Here is an 18,299-nt window from a genome sequence, read left to right as displayed (position 1 = left end):
TCTCACTTAAAATGTCTGATGACCAATCTTCTATAATTTTGTGAAGTAACTGTTGTAAGGTATTTGTAAGAATGCAAAATCTGTGTCGCCTGCTTATTATTGAAGCCGTTTAGCACATTGGATGTCATTCCAGATTACCAGTTGCATTTCAGTTGGACTGGAAACAAATACAGATCAGTAATAATGTAATGCTGTGTACCTTAAGGTTAAACGTCTGACAAGACAACTGGCGCTAATGGACTGTGACATTTTTCAAGCCGTAGGTCTGACATTACTTGCTGTGTCAGAGTGAAATGTTTACAACGGTCTAACTCTGCATTACAATATATTAAGACATCATTCTCTTGTGCATGCTGCAAGTCTTCTGACTGTATCTAAATTCCACAGCAGCAGCAGGAGCTGGCCCACGTGTAAAAGCACCATTTTCCGGGTTCTGAAGAGCTCTGAACAGCACCGTTAGTGGTATTTGATTCAGTCCAGGATGTCCTGGAAGGTTTCTGTTCAGTACATCGCAACTTTAAAACATGTGCTGTGGATAAAGCTCCGTGAACACAAACCCATCTGGGACCAGATCTGCCACTGTAACTTTTCTGAGCGGTATCTCGCTATATATGCAGTGCTATTCGTAGGAATGGCTTAATGTAAGTAAGGATGACAAACCCAGATCAAAAACTTCATGCCAAAGATACTGCTAAATTTACACTACTGCACCAGATTAGCTCATGGAATTTTTTTAAATAAGGAAGATTTAAAACAATATTTAGCATTAATGGGACTTGAATGACTAGACTGATTAATGGTACGTATACCTGGATAGCTTCTAATCGTGTTTAAATAATATCGTACTGTATTAAAAACTCATTAAAGAAATAGGTAAGAATTAGCCATTAGGGACCATTTAATAACAGATTGTTTCGGTGTCCTCATCTCAAAGGCTCTTTCTAAATACAGGGCTTTGTTTCAAATATTAAGATGCTTCCTCTGGCTTCTGTTTATCTATTTTCCCTTGCCTTAATTTCATTAAATGCTTATGCTTCTGATTAAATTATTATGAAATGTTATATTCTGCTATTCTGTCCCCCATTAAGTACCTTGTAACAGATCAATGCTTTTCTGCAGTTTTATGTTTTGTGACACTCTCTTCTAGTGGCTAAGACAGGACTAGGAAAAAATATTGGTTTTGTTAATGCAATTTTCACTAAAGTGGTGGGGGTTTTCTTTTTCATAGGTTGGCTTTTTTCTGTGTTCAGTCTTGTGCTATCCCTCTTGTAGCGTGGATGTCTGTGTATCAATGATGCAAAACTTCATCCCGCAAACTGACGGTACGGTGACAGCTGATGCTATGGAGTATATGAAAGTAACTCCAGCAGTGGTATAATGCTTCGTATGTTCCAAGCAGATCCTGAGAGAATATGAACCCATCGCCAGACAGATTTAAAATGCAAATGCTGTTCGGCTTGATCATCAAGTCAACGACTATCAAGTGTGTAGTTGTGTTATGCCAAGATGTAGCTTCAATACGGTTATTTTTTACTTAAAACAACACTTACAGGTCCTTCGGAGCGGGGGGGGGAGGCGAACTTCGCCAGAGGACCGGGCCAAAAAGGGCAGCGCGCTGATGGTGCTATCGGCTATTTCAGCAGCGACGGTCGTTACCGCCCGCGCAGTTAGGCGTGCGGCTGCCGGGACTGACGCCCGCGACCAGCCCCTCTCTTCCGTTCCTCGCTAATTCCGCCAGCCCAACCCGAGTCACCGCGCGTTCAGCTTCCCAAGCGGCCGCCCAGAGCCGCCGCGGGGCGCGTTGCGGAGCCGTTCCCCCGTGGACGGGCCCGGCGGGCCGCAGCCGGGGCGCTCCGCGGCACCTGCCGCGCCCGCCCCGCCCGCCCCGCCCGCCCGGGGCCGCGGTGGCACATCCCCCCCCCCCCCCCCCCCCCCGCTGCCAGCGGGCCGCGGCGGGCGCTGCGCTCCCCTCCCGCGCAGCGAAAGGCCCCGGGGCCGGGGGGCAGGAGGGCGGCGACGCGGCAGCCGCCGGAGCCCCGCGGCAGCGGGGGCGGCGCTGCCGGGCCGGGCTCGCCCCGTGACCGGCCGCCCGCGCCGCCCCTCGGCGCCGGCAGGGGAGGGGACGGAGCGAGCGGTGTAAACAAGGCGGGGGGCCGGGGCTGGCTTGATGACAGCGGGTCACATGGAGCCTCATATGGGCCGGGGGATGGCGGCGCGGCGCGGCTCTCCGCTGGCAGGCGGCGGCGGCGGCTGCTGCTGCTGCTGAGGCGGCGGCGGCGGTTCACGCCGAGGGCCCGGCCCGGCCCGCCTCCCCTCCCCGCCTCCCTGCCCGTCGCGCTCCGCTCCCCGCCGCTTCGCCCCTGACAAATGATGTGTTTTGTGCTCGCCGCGATGAAAGGTAGGCGCAGCCCGCGGGAGCCGCCGCGCCGTGCCGTGGCGAAGCCCGGTCCGGGAGCGGCGGGGCCGGCTGGAGTTAGAGTTCTCCGTGGCCTCCCTTTTCCGTGCGCCGGTGCCAGCGCTCGGCCTCCCGCTGATGCGGGGCGGCCCCGGGCGGCCTGCGGGAGCCCCGGGCCGGGGGGTGGCGCCGCCGCCGGTGCCTGCCCCGCGGACCGCCACCGGTGCGGGGAGCCGGCCGGCCGGCCCCCCGGAGCAGGGGGAGCTTTTTAGGACCTCTTGGAGGGACGGGGCGGCTTAGTCCTTCCCGTGAGCGCCGGGCAGCGCCCGGGACTGCCGCTCTGCCGCGGTGTTTGGGTGCAGGCGGCCGCGCCGCGTAGGGAGAGGAGAGGAGAGGAGCGGAGCGGTAACCCCGCGGAGCCGCTGCACTTTACACGGTCGCGTACGAGTTAGAGGGTAAGAGATTGCTTATCTGCTAGCACGGCTTTTCGGCGGGAGAGGTGACGATTAACGTGGTTGGAGTCGCACGAAGCGGAGACGAGCTGCCTGATCTTTCTGCAAACCCTCGGAGAAAATACGTACTGTAAAATCCGCTCTAGTAAAGGGGAAAAGAACGTGCAGCATCCTGTAGGTAGCTGATGGGGCTAAAATACCATCCTAAGAGATGGCTGCTCATGTTTAAAAGGCTTCGGAATAAAAGGAAAAATAAGAGCTACTTAGTGATTTATTTTCTTTTAAACCTGAAGTTTTCTCTGCTTGCCGATCGGAGTCCTTAGTGAGGGGCAATGTCAGGCTGAGAAGAGTCAAACGAAGTTTTTGATGAGAAATCAAAAGTTTAGAGGTATGTTTTCAGTCTGCCCCGTTTCCTGGTAAAATGACGTCCACAGTAGAACTTTGCATTGCGACGTTTTTAAAGTCATAGTTGTTGCTTTAAAAAAAAAAAATCTAAACCCACTAACCATCTTCTTCAAATACGATATTCTTTTGTAGTAATCTAAAGAGTATTGCTGTTGACGTCTTAGTTTAATGTCACTATTAAAATACTGAATCTATACCCTTTAAAATATTGTCATGGACTTTGTAGGTAACGTTTCTGTTTTTTAAAAAAAGTATTACTTGGAAAAAGAAGATTGAATCCTGCTTGAGCTAGAGACTGTTTCCTTTTTTTCCCACTTTGCAAGAGCAGTAGGTAATGCGCACCAATAATAGCGTAGTGTTTGAGGCACAGTAATTTTCAATTACTAGGCTTCCTTTTCTTCTTGGAGAGAAGCCTATGTGAATTAAAAGAAAAGCACTATATTTATTAATCATTAGCCATGCTGAATGTATTTGGCAAGAAAATGTAATTGAGTTGACTCAAATACTTGCGTCTGTAACAAAAGGAAATGCAATTTTTTAAGTGCAAACTACATGGATATTTTAGCAGTCCCTTAGAATTCTACATATTCTGATAAGAGTTTTTCAGCATATCCCTTATAAGCCTGTTAGAACCGTGAAATCAAATAAACAAATTTAAAAAAAGAAAAGCAGGAAAGTACACCAATTTAAAAAATTTAGAGGTTGTAATTGCATTGTACGCTTCTGGACAGAGACTTAAGGTATGTTGTAAAAGCGCAGGCAGATGATTTTCAGCAACTCAACTTTGAAGTATTTTTTGACTCTCTTGGGAGTTTCATTTAAACCAATTTCCACACTGATGTAAAATCTTGGCAGAGCCGAGCTTCTGGGTTTTAAAGTGTAATTCCTAATGGCTTTATTATGAAAATACTTCTATGGTATGTTTCATTCATGTTTCATACTATTTAGTTATCTAGTGCATTGAAAAACTTTCTTGGTTTCTTGTCCTTTCTCTAATTTGCTGGACAGGGTTCAGCTGGAGGAAATGTGTTTGTCTTAAAGTGACCTCTGGCTGCCATGAAATAATAGATTCACAATCCAGTTTTGTGATTTGAGAGAGGTAGACCAGTAGCATAGGGAATGCATTTTTATATAAACTCAAAGGTACAAGGGAAAAATGTAAAACATGTAGATTAATTGAATATTTTGTTTATTCTCGGTGCTGTAATGGCATCTTTTGGCGCTTCTGATCTTTTACAGTTCTGAAGTTAAAGTGCAGAAAATTATGGTCTGCAGGAGAATATGGGATGTTACAGATTTCTGTATTGGATTTTTTTTAAAGTGAAAAAGAAGAGTATTAATTTCTTTCCTATTGCTTTTCAGGTAGCCCGAATTGATACCATGTAAAATTAATTTGTGAGTAGTCATATTTTTCATGCAACATAATGTTCTGGCAAATGTGCTTTCTTTCATTTTGAGAAGTCCTCAGACTTCCAGACTATATACAGATTTGAATAAGTAAAGATTTTGGCCAGCTGTCAGCACATTGATAGCTGTGCTAGTATGCTTAAAGAGCTGGAAAACAGACTAGTCCAATGAAGAGGCCGGATATGTCCTTAAGACAGGCTGCATGATAAGAAATGTAACTTTCTGGTTTCAAGTAGAGAGGAAAGAGGTTTTTTTCTATCTGTTTCTAAGAAAATAGGCAGCAGTGAAGTATCAAAGTTCATAATGACTGAGTAAGTATTCTGTAGATTGATGGGCTTTTAAAAATTATTTATCAACTATTGTGAGTCTGTGTACAGGATTCAGGAAGCCTTGCATTCTTAGTTTATAATATATGCAGGCCAGTTAACTGGCTGATAGCTTTAAGGGAGAGTGCAACTTCACGTGATTACCAGTAAAAGTTTGCAAAGAAACGGGAAAATTTCGCCAGTGTGTTCATTGGTACAGATCTTATTCCTGTGAGAGTCTTCACTGGCAGAAGCTTCAAGACTGACTTCAAGGAGAATAGTACTAAGTGCTATGAATTGGTGAACAAATGCTCTGCGCTGGAGTAGAAACATGGATTCAGTTGTCAGGTCAGTACATAACTGGAGGTGAGCCCAAGACAGAGGGAGCTAGATGCAAAAGCGTGGTATTCTACCATTTTTTGGTACCTACTTTGTAGAGAGACAGGGGTGAATCAGGCCGGGTTTTGGCAAGAGCTGAAGTACTTGACTTGTACTATCATCAGGCCCAGACAGAAGGGTTTGGTCTACTGGTGAGTTTATAAAGTATGAAAATGAACATAGCAATAGTTTTACTATCCTTCATGTGAACATCTCTAAATAGGGATTGGTGGGAAAGTAGATGTAAATTTTCTAAGCTTTTTCTACCTGGGTGTATTTACTGCTAAGGTAGAATTTGAGCTACTAGTCCTGACTTTTGCTGTGTGGACATCAACAAAGTTGAATTTGTTGCTGTTTTGCGGAGGAGAGACCAGATGAGCAGAATCGGTTGTTACTTGGTTGTAAGGAAGACTGTTTCACTTTGGGGGTCTGTGCTTGGATTGTTGGAAGTATAACTAGTTTTCCGACTGACACTGTCTCTGAATGAAAATTCAGTCATTTAAAAATACCTATTTAAGGAAATAGACTCTGTTGGTTTCCTTATTAGTGCACATGATTTTTGGATCTTACTGTATTTTCACTGACTACCCAAGCTGTGGTTGGGCAGATAAGCAGGATTTCCCTTAATGCCTGGCTGTAGTGCTGAAGGGAGCGTGCTTTACTTGCAGCGACCTCCATGCTCCGGGCTCGGCAGAGCCAGGTTGCTCGGAGGCCGTCCATCTGGGGATTTATGCAGTACTGCTTACTGCGGGTGAGCTTTTCTGAGTCTGTCAAGCCTGACCTTTTCACGTGTTTTTTGTCATGTATCTTGGCACCAACCTGCCAGCACGTTGGTAATTACTCTGTGTTTTTCACCAGTAAACAACTGCCTGTGGAAAAATACCTTGCCATAGGTTGAAAAAAAGTTGGTTTACAAATTGGAGTATGTTTAAATTTGCCTTCACTGTGGTACTGTTGAAAGTTTAAATCCAATTTAGCAAATACCCCTGGTACAGAACTTCTGTTGACTAAATATTAACAGAATCTGGCCTTTGGAATTGCTAGCTGAGACTGTTTTCTTGCTGCTTTAATTTCATACGGCTGATCTGGATGACTGACTTGTACCCATGATGTTTGTTGCATCGCATTTGCAGGATGAGATTGGTTTGAGGTTTATTGCTGAAATGTACTTTTCAGTCCCTTTGAAAGACTCAAGATTTGCAAGTAAAAGAAGAGGAAATCTGTCTTTATGTCTCGCTCTGTGATAATCAAAGACAGTTGCATGCTCTGTACAAGTCTTAGTTGGGGACGCTCCTTTCAAGTATGGAGAATCTGTACATCCTGTTTAAGTCAGAGAAGACTGTGGGTGCTGAACATCTCATCTTGCTAGATCAAACTCTAAACTTACGTACAGCTCTTGCCTAGCTGAAATGGTGAGCCTGTTCCAACTGGCTGGCAGTACAATCTTAAAAATAATTCTTCTAGGATAATTCTGAATAATTGGGGCAAAACTGAAGTGGTCTGTGGATTCCACGCAAAGAATTCTGTACCCTTTGAAAAAAAAAAAAAATCCCTGAAGGGATGAGGCTGTAGAGGTGGGTAGTTAAGCATCACTGGCGTTTGGGGTGTGGGCTGTGCACAAATACAAAATGTTGTCACATTTTACCCAGTGAGCTGATATGGGGGGGAGATGGCAGCTGGTTCAGCATGTGGTGTGGGGTAACAGCCTGCAGCTTTGCAGCTTGGCTCTGCGCTGGGGAAGTGAATGTTTGTATTGGCATTTATTAGTTCGGGGAGTAGCGTCTGGAGACCTCGGTCAAGAACTGAGTCCTCTTTATATCGAGTACTTCCCCAACGTCTATGAAAAAGACTGATTTCTTTACTTATTCCCCATTATAGAGAGCCTTGCATGTTTGGGGTTTTTTTTTTGTAGGATGATGTACCACTCAATTTTAACCTTAAGGGGTTTTAAATCTTCTTTCTTGCTTTTCTTGCCTACAGTACAGTATAGAAATGATCACTGTTGTGTACTAATTACTGGCAGGGTTGTTAGTATTTCATCTTCACTACACACCATAATTTTAAATTGGTATATTTGTTTCTAAACTGTACGTACTAAATCAAAACTCTCAAATCTTTGTGTCTCTCCCGAGTAGATACATGCAACTTTGTCTGACTTTGCAATTCTCTATCTAGTATTGGAGGACGTTGAGATGCAGCATGTTCTTTTTTTTTCTTGTTTGTTTGCATTCCCATGAGATAAGTTTTTGTAGCGTGCAAAATAACTGCGTGTGAGAAGAATTAGTTACTATAGTCAGGCTTGATATATTTTAGAATGTTGTTCTGGAATTTTTTTATTTGCAATGAGAGAAAAAAAAAATATTCACCTTTCTTGTATTTATCTGTGAGCTCTAATTTGCGATTACAGCTGATAACTCCTGAGATCAAGCAAGCAGTAGTTTTCTCCTTTTGTGATTTGTCTTTTCCTTGAGGACTGATATCTAAGGGATATGCACATAAGTAATAGTGGAGAAACTGTCTTCTAAACATCTCATTCCTTTTTGAAGATCAGTTTTTTCTCTTTTTTGCAATAAACATGAACAGGGGAGGGGAGGTTTCTGTCCTCCAAGAATAGCTATGTTATGAGAAAAAGGTGACTCTACACAGTGCAGACCTCTCTGCTTGTTGGATTTAAAAAAAAAAAAAAAAATCACAGACTGAAAAGTTGAAGCAGAAAGCCTTGTTAGGAGATGTGGCAGATGGGCTTTCTTCTTATGCTTCATACTACTTTAAAGGGAGCCTTGCCTGTGGTTAACAAAGTCTTTAGTTTGCCCAGGTTTTTTTCACTTTTCTTCTAGAGGTATTTAGGCTAAGAAGTTCTGCAAAATATAGGTTGGCAAGCTTGGTGCAGTTTCAGGCTGCTTCCCAGTTGCCTGCACCTTATGTTGAGAACACCAGGGAGTGACTCAGGGCGGCAGTGACTCACGGGGTGTCGTGCTGTTCCCCTCTTCAGAGTGGGGGTTAGCTGCAGTAGGGAGCTTGCTGGCAGACTTGGAAAAGTCACTGCGCTGGAGAGACCCCCTTGCGGTACCAGCACTCTACACTGAGATTGTCTGCCTGCACAGGCTGGCACGCAGATTCCCGTTTTTGTGGAAAAAATGTAATTAAATTAGCGTTTGCTTCCCTTTTCCTTTTTGGTGTCAGGGGAGGGTGATGTTTTTGTGCTGACAGGAGCAAATGGATATCCAGGAAAATCTGAGTCCAGCGTTGCGAACGTTAGGGCATCTCTCACATCCTACTGCCACTCGCGTCGTGCACGTGTACTGTCCGCTCAGAAGCACAAAAGCTGAAGCTGTTATTAGCCGTGCAGTTGCAGTCTCTGAGATGGCTAATGCTCCTTGTGCTCTTTGAATGCAGCCTAATGTGAATCTCTGACATTTAATGCTCTCACAAGTGCAAGAGTCTCCCCAAAGAAGTCTGGGGGTTCCACAGCACTGTTGGGGGGGGAAGGGGTAGCCTGCTGCTCTCACCATCAAACACAGCCCATTTATTCGCTGCTGTTAGTGAATGCAGCTGGGTGCAGTTCATCTTAACGTGAACCTGCAGTGGTCAGCAGCACCCACTGCTGCCGCCCTTTAAGGTACAGCCTGGCTCCACTACACTTAAGCAGGTGACTTCAGTAAGGTCACAATTTCACTGCATTTTTTGTTTTCTTTCCTATGTGGTGGAGAGTGATGCAGGACCCATAGCTTGTGGCTCTTCTGTTTGTGCTTTGGACCTTTTGTCATCTATGTACGTAGCCATCTGGGCTAAAATCAGTGTCCAGAGAGGTATAATCATCCCAGCTTTCATTTTAAGAGCATTTATCTCAAAGCTTAATTAAAGCTACTTGGATGTAAATAAGTCTAACCTCTTCACTTCTGAACAATGCAAATAGAATAGTCAGCATACTTACAGGGTATCAGCCATGTAATTATTGTGTAATGTTTGTGTTCTTTGAAATACTGTGCTATTTATTGCCATTGAATCCTGGGACAAGGTGCTTCATAAAACCAACTGCGTGACTCTTTATTTATGCACTGTAGAAGAAGTTGATCATTCTCAAATGAGGGGGCGGAGAAGTGACATTAAATCTTTACGTAGACAGATGCACTGTGACAAAGGCTTTGTCAGAGTGTTCATTCAAACTGAAGGACCACAAACTGGAGTTTTGTCTGGTTGACAGAGTACCCTGGGCCGTGTTCCTGCGTGCCAGGATTGCTTTTCACTGGCTCTAGGTGGTGCTGGTCTGAGGCGCTGCGGGCACCTGGCCCGGCAGGGCCCGCTTGGCCCTCCTGCCACCTCTGCTCACACCTGGTATGTTGAGAATACTCTCTGCACTGTCGACTAAAAATAAGGAAAAGGGCCTGTCACCATTGGCACACGCTGTCTTCTGCGACATGCTGTTTAGTATTCCTGAAGTCCTAAAGATTTCCTTATTCTTGCTGTTACTTTAACTGCGTGAAGCTGAAACCTGGGGAAGGATGCGGTATGGCCATGGCATCTGCTTCCAACCCTCGCAGATACCAAGAGCTGATGTATTTGGTTCTGCTGGTGCATCGACCTCTCTGCCCCAGAGGCAAAGGGGGAGGCATCTGGGGCACTGAGGTTTTCTGTATACCAAGTTATACAAGTGAGGTAGGGAGGTATTTTGAACTGCTTTAGTTAAATAATCTTAAAATAGGCTGGGTGGCCATGCACGTGAAATGCAGTTGAAAGCTGTGTTTATTTCAGATGACTTTTATTTTGGACAGAATTGTCTTAGTTTTAAATAGTAATTTTAGAACAGATGAATTGGAACAGTGGGAATAGGATTGCATGCAGAGCCTCAGGTTTTCAGTCTCCACCATAGTTTGAAAGGGGACAAGGCTGTGCTCAGGCATGTGTTTGTGGTACTGAATTTCTACCTCTTTCTCCAAAACACCAGGTAAGTTGGGCAATTTTCTCCCTTCATCCAAGTATCATTTGCTGTTTAAGACCTAGTCCAATTTACACGACCTGATTAGAAATCAAGTTCTCATTGCATGTGGCACTTAATTCACACCTTGTGAGACTGCCAGAGGTCTTAAGAGTCGATAGATACTGTGCCATGGGTTAAGCATGCCTAAAACTTACGTGAGCTGATGTTTACCTGACTGACTCTTAATTCTGAGGAGAGAAGCACTCTCTTGTCCAGCCTCCTCTACTTGGCCCTGTGCCTAATGGGACATGATTGGAAGTGTCATTTATATTCTCACCCCAAAAGAAGGTTAAATTCTCTCTAAGCCCCAGGTGTTCTTTGCCTGAAGACTTTAGTCTAGGTAGAGTGTAGAAAGCTGATAAAAAGTGATCCCTGGTCGCCAGAACATTTAGATCTTCCTTTCTGTACATAGGCATTTGCATGCTTTAATTCTGACTTATATTTGAACGGTATAAATTGCTCTACTACTTGACAGGAACAGCAGTAGCTGCTCTCTTCCTGTATCAACTGTAATGTTACTCATAATGGGTGCATTTTTGCATTCAGCTAAATTAATTTGCTCATCTTTGTGTTTGATTTGGCAGAGTAGTTATTGTGGGAAAACACACATTTTCTGGTAAATTTATAGTGATTACTTGAAGCTCAATTTGGGAATTAATAAACCCATCTTCTGCACTGCAGAAAACTGCTTGTTGTAAATTGCCACTTGTTTTTCCCCTCCTTGGGACTAGCTGCTCCTAGTTTACTGTAGAAATGTTTGCTTGCTGGGTCTTATATTACTAACCAATTTTGGCGAATATAAATGTAAGTGAAACTACCATTTGGTACTAGGTCTCATACATCAGGCTGGAGCACTCGAGTTTTGGAGGTGTGTTTGCAACTATTGCTGCAGGGTCACACTCTGCCACGCAGAGAGGGGCAGATCATTAGTGATCATCTGGTGTAGCTGAGCTTATGCTCAGCATTGGTTTTTCTTCAAAAGGACGCTCCCTGCAATTGTTGGATTGACAGAGATGTATCATGTTAAGCTTTGGGTAGAGTTTTTCTTGGACCATGGGTGCGTTGCTGAATTAAAAGAAGTATTTGCTTAAAATATGAGTACATAAAGATGTTTATAACTGCTGGATAGATTCTTGTATCAACAGATAATAAAAAAACCAGACAGGTTAATTAAAGAGCCAGAGATGTTTCATTTGAGAAACCTCATATACATAGGCGCCTTTTAAATGGCTGAGGAAAACAGGCCCAGAGCATTCCTCCCTCCCCAGATGCTCCCCAGTGATAGCAGGAAGAGCAGCAGTGGTTGGCAGCACTTGTGGCAGCCAGCAGCGTGGAAAGGCACTGGGCTGGAGCGAAGGTGTAGGGGCTGGAGTGGGGCCAGCGGAGTGAGCTAAATAAAGGAATTGATTTTCCTATTGTTCTCTTCAAGGAGGATCAAGTCTCCTGCATGGGATGCTTTGATTGAAGCTCTGTGTGAAACCTCTCAGTAACAGGAGCAATATTTTGCCCTTGCATTTTTCTTGGTGGGTTATTTTACTGCACGTGATAGAATCTGGGTGAGCACTGAGAACCAGCTTTTGCCTGGACCTGAGAAGGCCCTGAAAATGTGATGTTTCTAGCATTGCTACGGCTGGCTCTGTTTAACCAGATTTCTTAAAAATCTGCTGGTATCTCTGGGAATAACTTAGCAATTCCCAGCCGGAAAGGTGGAGTGCAGCACCTGGCTGCCTGGCATGGCTAGCACTAGAGTGCTCCCTCTTTGCATACATCTAGCTCTTAACACGCACTTTTCGTTACTGAGCTGCTAGATATCTTTGAAAAAGAAGAATCGGTATCTGTAGCAAATTTGTTTCATTTTAGGTTCTTTTTTCTCTCTTAGTAGAAAGGACTAAGCTATAATATGTTTTCCTCACTTTAAAATTTTAACTTGAAATTAAAATGTTCAAGGTAATGCATTTCTCTGGCTGGTACACTGATGATGTATCTTTAAACTAGCTGGCTGGGAGAGGGTCATCAGTAGCAGTACTGATTTTGTTGTGGAAACCTAGAGCTCAGTATGGGGAAATGTTCCCTCCTTGCTGTCACTGTTCCAAAATATTCTGATTTTCTTCTGATGTTTTCCCTCTCAACCACAGTGTTTATACTTACAGAAGGGAAAAGTAGCCAGACATAAAGGTCATGCTATAAAGCAGAGACCTTTTGAATGGCAAAATCTCACTCCAAAGAATTTCTGCTCTTAGGATTGATTTAAAAGCCCTCGCAAAAGGGCTTCAGAATGGAAACTCTTTTGATTGTCTCACACTGGCACCTCTAGCATTTACTGGTGGTAAATTTGCACTTTATAACGTGTTATTCTTGCCAATGTTGATTAGTGTTTTGTCACAGAAGTAACTAACTTTGTAATTTAATCTGCCTTGGTATTGTCAGTCTGAAATTTTATGTATACACTCTGCATTATGAAAACTGTACTGCAGAGGTTACCTCTGGCTCTGGAAGTCCGTGAACTGTAAACTGCTGGAGGCTGGCAGAGGAGCCAGAGAGGTACCACTACATGCTTACCTTGGCTTTACACTATTCCCAATGCAACTGCTCCTGGTCACTGCTAGAGTCCAGGCACCAGCCCACATTATTTAAAAGAAACTGAGGAAATGCATACTTGACTAGGTAATTATACTTTATGTTAAATACATTCAGATATATTAGCTAATGCTTGTATTAATTTGTAATACTTGAAAAACCTGATCGGATCTTGGTTTTTAATCGAGTTATCATTCCAGAAGAGCAGCACAGTTCTTGTGGAAATTCTGAAAACAAGTTACTAAGAAATCTGACTCATAAAGCAAGCGCCTCGTGAAATTTGAATGTTTAGAAGGGAAAATGACTGGCAGCTCCTCTTGTAAGCACGCTAGTTGCAATAAAGTATAAAAGTTCAACATCAAAGACATCCCTGCTTAGTCTGTGGCATATTTGTACATCAAAGAACAAATACAGGACAAAAGGAACTGTATAGAGATACAGTTCAGCCTTCAGACAGGTCCCTGTGGAATGCTAGAGAGCGCTGTTTTCATAATGTGGAAATTATCTCTGGCACATCTTCATTTCTGATTTGGGGAATAGGTAAGATTAAAAATTAAAAGTAGTGCCTCAGAATCCAGTCTTGCCAATATACTAGGTAAGAGAGTCTGAGCTTACATGAAGCCAAGCAGTGCTGTTTCTGTGTGCGGTGTGACTCAAGTGTATAAACATGGGTGACAGATAGGAAGTGTGTGTGCAACACTGCCGTGACCTGGGTAGGGGAGGATGGGCAAAAGGTACATAAAATGCATAAATGAAAGCTAAATGTCTACTTTTAGATTAATTCTTTTTATATATTATTATGTCTGTTGCCAAATACTGTATCATGTTGCCCAAAGAGATTGTAGAGTCTCCATTCGTGGAGATACTCAGACCTCAACTGGACACAACCCTGAGCTGTAATTGACTGTGCTTTGAGCAGGGGCTGCACCAAGCAATCTCCAGAGGTGCCTTCCAACACCAACTCTTCTATGATTCTGTGAGAATAACACTTTTATAGTAAGGCAGCTGTCTACTTATATCTTTAGTTATGACCCCTCTTAAAACAAGACACAATTTGGCCAAAGATGTGACCAGCTCCGGCACAGTGAAAGTCCACCAAACTGATTTATTTTTTTACTGCTTTTTCTGAGCTTTTGTAGTGTGCAAGTTGGATGTGGTTTTGCTGATTTGGCCTTTTAGTAGTTTGTTGTGGGTTTGTTTGGTTTTGGGGTTTTTTTAAATCCCGAATTCCCCCTTAAATTAATGAGAAAGTTTGTGGATGTCTGCCTTAGAACTAGAGAAAAGTAATCTTCAGTATCTAAAGCATGTGTCCTCTTTCAGAACAAGGCAGGGCATGGGAAACTGATTCCAGAAAATTGTTGGACTGCTGTTGACCAATTGGTGGTAGCATTGTGTTGAAGGCAGTCGAGACTTTGCTATTAATTTGAATGTATTTGTTTTAATATTAAAATGTAAAGTAGGTCACATCAGTTCTTCAGTTCCAGTCTTTCTTCTTCATTTGTATTTCTTATAGATAAGTGCTGACTGCTTATGTGGTCTATAAAAATGTTAATCATAAAATCCAGACTAAATCTGAATTCTCGAAAGTTCAAGTGTGCTTGGATCAATGGTTTTAATACCAGTTGCACCTTTTATGGAGATAGTATTGTCAGCAGACTCTTATTTCTTTTATTGCAGAACTAAAAATAGTTACATTTTCATGGAATCATTAAGAAATACAAAGGGTTTCTGTTAAAAACCCTAGGGAAACCTGATTAGGCATACGACTGTATAATTAATTAATGTGCTACTACACTTGGAGTAGTGGTGCATCAGTAAACAGAAGTCAGAATGTAAAAGGCTAAGAAGAACTGCTGGGAATTGCGTAAAGACATCAAGGCTTGAAAATAACAATTTGGGCACCTCAGGAGAGACCAGCATTTGCATTTGGTGGAAGGACAGAAAGCTCTCCAGAAGGCCAGGACAGGGGGAACTGTGAAGGCTTAGGCTTGTGCTTAGCACTTTCTTTTGTCAGTGAAACAGCTGTAAACCCCTTTGATATTACTGCTTGCAATATTCCGTACTACCTTCAAGTTAATGTTCTGATAGTTCCCTAGACTTAGACTTTCTTACACTTTTAAAACAATGTCAGGTTAAGCGTTGTTAAAATGTTCCTTTTGTTAATACTGTGCTTTAAACACATTCATTCTCATAATTAAGTTGTTGCTTGAAATACGAAATGGATCACTGATTTGTGCTGTTGTTTGTCTTGTTTGCTTTGAGACCTAGAAATAATTGTCAGCAAGTAGTCTGTAATTATCTCTTTGGTAAAGTCAGGGTCTTTTATAATGTTACTGTAAGAAGATGCAGTAGTTGTGTGTGTAGGGATCAGAGTTGGACGTGATGATACATGAATGAATTATTCTTCTGGAAATATGTTTAAAACTTGTATCAAATCCTTTGCTGCTACCGCACTGCCATAGTGTTACCTGGAGAAAGAATTCCATCCTGGGACAGTATGTGTACCGTGATGAGTCCCTGTGGCCAAGGAGGAAGAAGGAGCTATTACCACAAGCTTCCAGCATTTCAGAAACATTAATTCTTGGCGATTTTTGGAAGACATTACAGGGAAAATAGGTTCACATTTTTCTGTTTAGAGAAAAATATAACAGCTTTTTTAAAGGAAGCCCATTTCTCTATCTATTGCCTCACCTTGTTGATGGGGAGAAATGAGCTGTATTTGAAGAGCTTTACCGACTAAGTGGTTTTATGTGGATCTTGCAACATGTGTGGGTCCTTCTAACAGCATTGCTCACTTCTGCACACAAGGGCATTGGGGAGAGTTGAGGATGCTCAACACACTGAAATCAAGCCTTTTCTCAGGAAATTATAATAATTGGTTGTAAATAGTGACCATTGCTCTCAAGTAAATGTAATGGCTCTGTGTGTACCTTGCTGTGAGAAATTAACAGCAGACGTGTTTGTACTGTGCTGTTAAAAGAAGGTGGAGGTTTCCTCACTTGAGTATGTCAAGTCCTGGCCTGCTAGCTGGCATAGAGTGTGTTTGGAGGAGACAAGAGCTTTACATTTTAGAAAGACTAATCAAATTAATTCAATTTATATGCTAAATTGAAGGAACTTTTGAAAGAGTTTACTTTTGAATTAAAAACCACCCCAAAACTAACTCTTTAGAGACTGTTTTTCCCACCTTTAAAATACCTGAACTGTCAAGTTAATAGCTTGTTGTTTTAGACAGTGTGTGTACGCGCGTGCACAGGGAGAGTTGCCAGCAACTCGTAAAATCAAAACCCGAAAATGAAATCCTTCTATACTCCCCCCCCCCCCCAGTTGAATTGAATTGAAAAATTTCTTAGGGAGGTGCCAACAAAAAATAACATGGGGTCGTATAGCTTAACTTCTTTTCTTGGATTGTTGCCGCATTATTAGTGATTTGGTAAGCATGCTAAGTTCAAATTTTGTATTAGCAGTGGGTGGGATCTCTTTACATGTGAACGAATATTCTGAATGGGCAACATGCACAGATGTCCAACTTGTCTCCTTGGAGCCTAAAGTTGAAGTTCTAGGAGCATGTCCAAAGCTGGCATAAAGCTATGTATCTCACATGAGAAGCGCTGCGGTGCACTGGCTAAGGCATTATTTCTAAATTTGAGTAAGTTTTTGTTAGCCAAGCATATTTTCATTGGGGGAAGTTTTACAGTTTTTGAGGACTCTTATCTACTTCTAGTGTAAAAGCACCTTAACAATTGAAATTACATAGCATGACTTCAAATATAATCACCAAATATAATGTGGGAGAAGAATTAAATTTAATTATAATTAATTCCAGTTTCAGAAAATGCTTTCAAAGTTGTATTAAGCTGGATACCAAAATTATATCACTTTGGAAAATATTCCAAGTCTCCAAACATCTCAGTAAAGAGCCTATTTCACAAAGGACTACTTTGATCCAGCTATCTAAGAGATTTATCCAAGGAGACAAAACCCAGATTGCTTGCTGCTAATCCCGTGCTTTACAAACAAGATTTTAATTTTTATTCCCTTTACTTGTTTTTCAAAAATTCAGGCAGATATACAATGGGATGGTTTCTTCCCGTAAATAATTAAGCCCATTGAAAACAATGTCAGTAGAAAGTAGTCTTGAGATTAATTTAGGTTTAAGTACCTACTCATTTTTTCCTTTTGAAGACAATGTTGTGTCCCAAGCAGTTGGAATGCTCATAAATCATATTAGTAGAATGGGAGAAATTATTCCAAACTTGCTATCTGTTAGACTTTTACATTTCTTCTCAAAACTTGTTTGTTGTCCCAACGACTATCTCATAGAAGATGTTGTCCTTTAGCTTGCTTCATTGCAAGTGGCTGTAAGGTTAGTGTAGCAGATCCTGTTTGTATTTCTCTTCACATTAGCGGAGTTGCTTGTGTGCTTCAAATGTGCAAGTAGTTCCTGTCACTGAATGCACGCAGGCTGAGCTGCTTCTGTGCAATACCTTTCTGATAACACTGCGGAAGAACTCTTCCCTCATTTAATATGGGCTAGTAAGGAAATTAGGTCTCTCAGTGAAGCTGTGCTACTACTCAAAATTATAATCTTTTCATGATGAGATCAGGTATTTGAACAACCTAATCAAAGAGGATTTAGCATGGCCTGGAAGAATAAAAAGCATTCCCACCCCCAAAAAGTTGAGTGTAAATACTGTGGTGTTTTTCAGGGAAAACAGCATCTAGTAATAGAACACAGGAAGAAGCCAAAGGACCGTATTCTTAAAGAGAAAATACCTGTAGCACTGAAGGAATGAAAATAAGCACGTATTTGTTTACCTGTCTGCTAATGCCATCACAGTAGTTCCAAGTACATTATTCAGTTGAATTAAAGAACCCACCTAAATATTTTAAGGCTTGTTTATTAACAATAACTGGTTTTAATGTCAGAGATGGTAAATTAATTTGGTTACACAATTTATCAGATGCTGCTAAATGTTGTGGATGTTATTAGTTATTAAGCAACCAACAGTTAGTCTGGAAATTTGTTAAATCTCAGGACATTGCATAAATAGTCCTAGATGGGAAAAATAATCTCCAGTTTAGAAGGTGAGTATCCAGTCTGAAGCTTTGGACAGATGTCCTGCCGTGATACAAAAGGGGGCTGTGCCAGGCAGCCGTGTGCTATGAATGTATGGGTGAAACTTCACCCTGCCCTCGGCAAAAGCTGGCAGAAACAGGCTTTGTGGCGGGAGTTAAAAGGAGCAAAGTGGGCTGGAATCCACCCCAAAGCAGTGGGCACCGGACGTATCCCTGAGTGCTCCTCAGACTCCTGAACAGCCTATAACGGTCACAGTCATGTCTTTCATGTCCTTTCTGAGTGATCTGATACTAAGCTGGTGAAGGGCTTAAATCTGTCAAAA

The 18,299-nt window shown here is 42.5% G+C and overlaps 1 protein-coding gene across 3 annotated transcripts in view; it reads left to right on the top strand.

Annotated features, from left to right (window-relative positions):
• RORA (RAR related orphan receptor A) overlaps nucleotides 1–18,299 on the top strand; it is a 382,970-nt gene that overhangs the window by 313,736 nt on the left and 50,935 nt on the right. Inside the window, exon 1 of one of the 3 annotated variants that reach the window (XM_052807357.1) lies at nucleotides 2,164–2,398. The exons of the other annotated variants lie outside the window; for them this stretch is intronic. Within the exon in view, the coding sequence (XP_052663317.1) occupies nucleotides 2,368–2,398 (31 nt within the window). The 5' untranslated portion in view covers nucleotides 2,164–2,367. Of the gene's footprint in view, nucleotides 1–2,163; nucleotides 2,399–18,299 lie in introns of those variants that run through there. 3 annotated transcript variants of the gene reach the window in all.

The sequence above is a fragment of the Harpia harpyja genome, chromosome 14, assembly GCF_026419915.1.
Source record: "Harpia harpyja isolate bHarHar1 chromosome 14, bHarHar1 primary haplotype, whole genome shotgun sequence".
Classification (NCBI taxonomy): Eukaryota; Metazoa; Chordata; class Aves; order Accipitriformes; family Accipitridae; genus Harpia; species Harpia harpyja.
This window is presented reverse-complemented; position numbering and strand designations above follow the sequence as displayed.